The 7,318-nt window shown below is 35.8% G+C and overlaps 1 protein-coding gene across 3 annotated transcripts in view; it reads left to right on the top strand.

Annotated features, from left to right (window-relative positions):
• Positions 1–7,318, top strand: part of LOC111871254 (bromodomain-containing protein 1) — a 52,263-nt gene that overhangs the window by 17,331 nt on the left and 27,614 nt on the right. For 2 of the 3 annotated variants that reach the window (XM_023864228.2, XM_023864226.2), the window contains exons 8-10: positions 1,125–1,392; positions 2,794–2,977; positions 5,542–5,660. In XM_023864228.2, the coding sequence (XP_023719996.1) occupies positions 1,125–1,392; positions 2,794–2,977; positions 5,542–5,660 (571 nt within the window). The remainder of the gene's footprint in view (positions 1–1,124; positions 1,393–2,793; positions 2,978–5,541; positions 5,661–7,318) is intronic. The other variant, XM_023864227.2, reaches the window with a different exon arrangement.

Raw genomic sequence — 7,318 nt, 5'->3', positions numbered from 1 at the left:
GGAAAATCGAATAAATTATGTTGACTGACAAAGACTCACAAAATAGTGATGCAAAGTAACTGTAATAGTATGGAACAATAGGCTAGAAGTGGCAGCAGTACAAGGGACTTAGTCCCACCCCACTAGCAATAAAAAATAATGACTGTAATAGTAGTCGAAAAGAGTGCCAGTCCGACACTGATACCGAAAGTCACAGTGACGAAGATGCCCTTTACTCACAAAGTAATACTGGCTCAGTGGGTTTATACCTCTTCCGAGACACAAAATAAAAATAATATACAAAGAAATATATGATATGAAGAAAGTCGTCTTCTGGGATATGACGCCGTGTATTCGTGGTTTTTACAGACGTTTCGGAGGAACGTATCACCTCAATCTTCAGGGCAGATGAATCGTGTTGCGAATACAGATGCTACTGCTTCTATATTCGCAACACGATCCATCTGCCCTGAAGATGGAGGCGATACGTTCCTCCGAAACGTCGGTAAAAACCACGAATACACGGCGTCATATCCCAGAAGACGACTTTCTTCATAGTCATCGCCGTGAAAACTTCAAAACTTACAAATATATGATAGTCTGACACTCACCTTTTTACGTGAAAAAGAAATATTACACAATCCAACACTGACTTCCAAACTGATATTTCACCACTGAAAAAGATTCCTTGAATACTTCACACTTTCTTGAAAGTTCTTGAAGCACTGATCTGCAAGCTCTGACGAATATTTCCCCTTCAGTTCTCAGAACAAAGCTGGGCTATATTTGGCAGCCCAGGCCACGAACACTCATATATGAACGTAAATATTATCGAAGCCAGTACCGTGATAAACGATTTCTATGTTCAGAGCTAAGGAATGAACCTCTGACATGACCCTGCGTGGGTTTGTTTTGGTTTCAAACCCAACATAAAACCGTCAGCACTGACAAAGAGTGCACGTGTCCTGTGTCATAAATCAGTGACATTAGGCCAACTCGGGTTGCTGCCTCTGTCATTCATTTGTGACATTCGTCCGTTAAAGGTTAAGCTATGTGGTCTGTAACATTTTATATGGCTCCTAAAATTCTGGTGAATTTGGTAACCCTTGTCCATTTCTGAAATGAACGTACTCTATAATTTTCAGGCACTGGTCTTGATCCAGGATCAGTACTGGTCCAGAAAACAGCATATTGTGATGCCCACACACCTGGTGGCCTTGTAGACCCTGATTCACGACCCAGAGGAAGTGCACCTTCTGCTAGCAAGCAAGGTACAACTCCAAGTGGAACTGGAGGTGCAGGGGAAACTGCACGTGAAGAATCCCGCCAAAAAATGAAGAAGGCTCGAAGATTACTTGCTAAGAAGAGATCATCAGTCCCTGTAATTTCTATACCAACCATACCACCTGACAGGTATGGAAATTGTCTGGTCCTGAAGCCAAGTATTTGTCACATACATTAAGTTTATTTACATATTTTATCTCTTTGGTCCCTTGTTACTGTCATGTCTGTAATTTGTATATACAGTAGAACACCCATTTAATATGTGGTTGAATTTAATGGTTCATAGTCAATAATTTCAGTGCTAAATTATTTCTAAGTAAGTGTTTCCTGAGTTACATTTTTGAATTCCTTTTTTCAACAGGCAGACAAACAAACAAAGATTTGACTGTATTGTGTTTGCAGATATAAAATCTCCCTAATAATAGACTAATTTTATGTAATAATATGTGTGTATTGTTATTTCATGCACAAAAGTCTGTTCATGTTTTTATTGTGTTTCTGTTTAAGTTCAATAATTTTCTAAGCATATCAGCAAAATGTTCATATTAGGATTGAGATTACTCTGTTTAGTCTTCTGAAATTGTATGGTAACACAATTGTTACACAATGTTTTCATTGAAAAATTGTCCCTTATTTTCAGAGAGAGCAGAATAGTTAAAGAGATTCATACAGGTGTTGTATTTGTAGATCATGTTTTCCTTTACAAGATTTGATAAACATTTTTCATGCTATGAGATCCTTGTTACAATGAAACAGTTGTTGAACTTCACAGGGATTCAGTATATTGGCATTTGACCGTTACAGTAATGGGAACTTCAAGTAAAGGTAGAAGATTAAAAAGTGAAGTTTTTCCAAATGCTCAAACTCAGTATCAAGAAACTTGTAAGGAATATAAAGATTATGCCTCAGATATTCTATACCCTGGCACCACATGAAGATGAGTGGTCAGCTTAACACTCCTGCCATGTTATCCCTAGAGAAAAGGCTGATATTGTCCATTGTATAGGGGCTCTGTGATTCATATTGTCATTATCATTATAATGTGCTTATGATAGAGATTTTGACATTTGTAAAAACCAGTGTGAAGTTCTTAACGTAACACAATTCTTGTCAATATTATGCCTAGTTCCTTAATGTTTTTACTAGCTCCTAAAATCTTGCCCATCTCTGGCATACTGAAGTTAAGTATGTAATTAATTGTACTTTAGTGTTGTTTCTGGTATGTCCATTCACTGAAAATGGTCAGTAACAGCAGACATACATATATATTAAGATTACTGTCTTCCAAGATGTGAGGCCATATAGTCTGTTAGATCATTACCAATAATTTTGGATGAACCTGCAGCCTCCATCTTTAGTGTCACGTCCTTTTCACTGCTGTGAGAACCTCATCATCCACCACGTACATATGTATTATCTGTTGAGATTTTGTAAACAGGCAAACACACAACTTGGAGCGAGCATTGTTAGACCTATATTTTGGAAAAACATAATTTCTGTATTTCTTAAATTTGTAAAATGTATATGCAGAATTCAAGAAATAGCATCATTAGTGAATGTACCGAAGAAGAGCCAGTTGATCCAAAGACTCATTGCCTACTGGACCCTGAAGAGGCAGTTCAGGAATGGTGTTCCTCTTCTGAGACGACTACAGAGCTCTCATTTAGCCCGTCGTGATGACCCTCGCCCGTTACAGGAGGTGGTGAGTGATACTGTAAGTTGCTACATGCACACAAACACAAAGACATCATGTATAGTGTTATTGTATATTTTTCTTTTATGTTCTTCTGCTTAGAAGGTAAACAGATGGCAAAATAAAGGGGACATGACTGTTCAGTAATTTGAAATATAAGTAAGAGATAATATTTTTTAATGTTCTGGTATCACATTAGGAGTCCATTAAAAATGATATTGCTTTAAAACAAAATTTGTATAGTAAAACTTAGATCAGCACTTTGTCTTTGATATATGAAATTTCTTATGCACTTTTTCAACCAAGTAAGCAATGGAACAAAGTTCTTCATGGGAAACTAATAGTTGTTTCACTAGCCAAGAAATGTTTGCATTTTATGGAACCTGAATGTGTTCATAAGATCACACTACTAGTCCCGAATCATAGCCCAATGAATCTCATCCACAGCATTACACTCTATTTCTCCAAGATCCATTTTAATATTCCCTCTGTCTCCAGTCTATGCTTGTGACTCCCAACTAGTCAGCTACCTTCAGGTTTTCAAACTAAACTGTTCTGTGCATTTTACATCTCTCTCATTTGAGGTACATGCCCTGACCATCCTAAATTTGGTCCTCTTAACATTTGGTGAAGTGTACAAACTATGAAGCTTCTCATTATGCAATTTTTTTACAACCTCCAATTACTGCCTCAATCTTAGACCTAGATATTCTCCTGAGAACTGTTCAGAAATACCTTTTTTGCATCCAAAGAATTTCTTTCACAAGTATTACCACAGCTCCATACTGGGCAGCAAGGCTGACCGCTTTGTAGCTGTGAATCAAGTTCATAATATAGCACTGACTTTCAGTGCAGATGTATACACACTGAAATTGTAAACATTCATTAACGGAAATGTGTTATTTTAGTCCAAGAACAGTCTAACATGTTTCATATGAGAATGACAAAAGATGAAAGTAGATCAGAAAATTATTATTCTGAATTATCATATTGCCTCATTATTTAATGCAGAAGATGAGTCTTTGAATTTTGAGAGCATGTGAGCAATTAACTTGTATGTCACTTGAAGGGTATTAAATTAATACTTGCTATGTTGGTACAATTCATATGTTTATATTTTATATAAGGAAACCTTATTAAAAATTAATTTGATGAAGTGAATGTATGAAGACCGGGATGAATACAGTTCATCCTGTGAAATGACCCACACACATACAGTACAGATATTTTTGCTGGGATTGTAGAAATGAGAGGAAGTGAATGAAGACTTGCTTTGAATCTGTGTGTGTTCTTTGTTGTCTTACATAAGAACTATTGTGCCTTCAGATGTCTGTTTTGTAATTATGGTTTATATGATGCTGCAAGTAGCTCAGACTATATAGTGTTGAATGGTAGGATGAATAATGAATAACAAATTTGAAAAATGTGTAAGGAAGGGGTCATGGCTGGTGTAAGATACTATCCCAACATTTTGTGGAGGAACTGAGGAAAACCACGAAACCCCTCAATCATGATAGTTTGTGTCCTGACTATGATTCAAACTGGGCACTTCTGAAATACAAATCAGAAGCTACTGCCTGAGCCAACTTCGTTTTTTAGAAGTGATACAGATGTTATATGTAGTGTAATAATAAAAATATATAGTTTTGAAAATCTCTGAGGTCACAAAGTGACTTTAATTTATTATGTTGAGAGTGTAATTAAGTTCCATAGAGTAGTCAGTTCTTTGTAGTTTATTTGTCCAATTACAAAGAGTGATATCCTATATAAATTCATGGTATATTGTACTTTATTTCTTATATTATGGTAGTGATATGTGAAATCATTAGTAATCTTTTGATAGACAGCCGTCTTTACATTTATATTTACGTGCCTAAAACAGTTCTTTGTATTCCCGTTACTCTCCTCATATACTTTTAGGGACCAGAATGGAGACTAACTATACAGGTTTTAGGAATGAAAGTTATGAAAGTAATAAAAGTATAAACAGTGACTTTATTTCCGACCTTGTTCTCCCAGTCAAAAGGTGGGCTTCAGAAATCATTCTGAGACTCAAAAATGGCTCATCGTATTCTCATTGTGTTGTTCATGGGCACATATATGACAGTAGTGTTCAGCATCATTTTGTTAAAGTAAATATGACAAAATGCCTTTACTATACTAGCTTTATATTTGTTGAACGTGGTGAATATTTTGTGAGTAATGGTTTATGCATCAGTAGCATATGCCTAAATTTAAGATTTATTTGTAACCATGCCAGAGAAACAAAATTATTATGTTTTGTGGGTTTTCAGAGTGTCCTATATTTAATGTTGCTTATGTGCTTGCTTTGTCATCTAAAGTTAAGATATTAGTTATGCTTCAAAAATAAATTTTGCTCTTATTATAGGGTTACGTTCTGATTTCATTTAAAATTGATATTCTGATTGCATTCAGATAGTCTTTTTAAAAAGATTTTGCTTGTTTGTTTGTTGCTCATTTGCCTGTTTAATTTTCATACTGCACTAGCAGCAGGTATTGCAAGGACAGTTATATAACTTATGCACGTAACACTAATTACCATGTGGACCAATTGTTCTGCACAGGGTGAACTATACAGACAGCTGAAATACTGGCAGTGTCTGCGTCAAGACTTGGAACGAGCTCGACTGCTTTGTGAATTGGTCCGTAAACGAGAGAAATTGAAAAAGGAGCTATGCAAGGTGTAAGTACTTGCCAGTCTGTTGTGTGTGGATTTCATAAGTATGCGTAGGGTAGACAGTAAAATAAATCTACTGATAAAGTGCCCATTGTTATGTTATGTCATTAATACCAGAGTGCAAAGAAAAGCAGTTAATAGAACATTCTCATGGTCCAAGGCTGAAAAATGAACATTCCAATGAAGATTGAGAAATTTTTTTTTCAGAACTCCGTCTTGAAGATTCAAGACCTATTCGTGTTTAATATTTTATTAATACATGAATTTTGGTTAATTAACCAAATTAACAAACAATTATATTCCTTAGCCAAATTTACAGGCTCATATATCTCTGCAGTTTTAATATAGAAGCATTGTTATAGTGCAGAATATAGTACTGCAGTAAGTTGTACTTTTTTATTTCAGAATACTTTTGACAGATAAAACACTTCACTATTCTGTCACATTTAATAGATGAATATGACATTTCCAATGTAGGATTAAAGTAAATCATAGGAGTTGCTCGCCAATGTTTTGAGTTACAAAAAAAAAAAAAGGTTATGAGATCTAAGAAGGTGATTGAGAACCTAGTTCTTATTGTGATTATAGTTTAGGAGTTGCTTATACTTCAGGAAATGGTTGTACAGCACCAACTGTAAGTTCATCCATATTGTGTGGCTCATGCCCTCTTCCTGTCTCTACTGACATAACTGTCTGTGTCTGGCTGCCTGTCCATGAATATGTATTTTGCAAGCTTATTAGGAAGACACACTTGAGTGTTTTATTTCAGAAGCATCACTATGTGTCTGTTCAAATGCATGATCTGTAAATCAGGCACAGGCAATTGGCAAAGACATAGCTTATGCCATTAATTACATATATTCTGTACTTAACGGAGAATTTCTGTCAAAAGGTTGGGGGTAAGATACAGCTGTCCAGAAGTAGGTGTGTGTATATTATGTGAGTAAATACGGGGATTTGACTGTCTCTAAATTTATCATGGATTTTTTAAAATAGCAACCAACACAGTTTGTTTAGTATGCTAGAAGTATTTATCGCACAATACTGCAACAGTAGCTGTCTGGGAAGTGCAAGTTTACTATATATTAAAGTTGTTATGCAGCATGTTATGGTGTTTTAAGTACAAAATTCTGTGGAAAGAGTGTAGCCTTAAAATGGGCCAGTAAGGTAACATTTTGTGACAGAGATGTAAAATATGCCTCTTAACTCTTTGACTGGCGCGAAGGGTATTTAAATCCCACCCCTGTCCTGGCAGGCCCTTTAAACCTTATGTCGCTAAAATGCATGTTGTTACTTTTTCCTAAACAACTTCAACAAAAATTGGTTTTTAAAAACGAAATTTTTAGGAACTAATTAAAATACAATATTTTATGCAATAAATGCTTTTCCACACCTCTTTATTTGTTTTTCTTCGTGTGATAAACATTGAAACATGAAAGTTTGCAGAGAGCCACACCACAGCCTGCACACATGATACTTGTTTCTTTTCGAACCTTGTAATTAGCACTCACGCGACACTTTCTCAGGGCACCATTCTTCTTATTGTTACTGTTAGGAACATGGACCATTTTGTGAATTTTCAAGCCACCCTCTAGACGATTTGCTGGCTCTTTCACTGGTGGTCTTTTCAAGGTCGAGGGCGGAGGCGTGACTGCACTCTAGTC

Source organism: Cryptotermes secundus, unplaced genomic scaffold (genome assembly GCF_002891405.2).
Source record: "Cryptotermes secundus unplaced genomic scaffold, Csec_1.0 scaffold699, whole genome shotgun sequence".
Taxonomy (NCBI): Eukaryota; Metazoa; Arthropoda; class Insecta; order Blattodea; family Kalotermitidae; genus Cryptotermes; species Cryptotermes secundus.
Note: the sequence above shows the minus strand (reverse complement) of the source record. Positions and strands in the feature narration are given on the sequence as shown.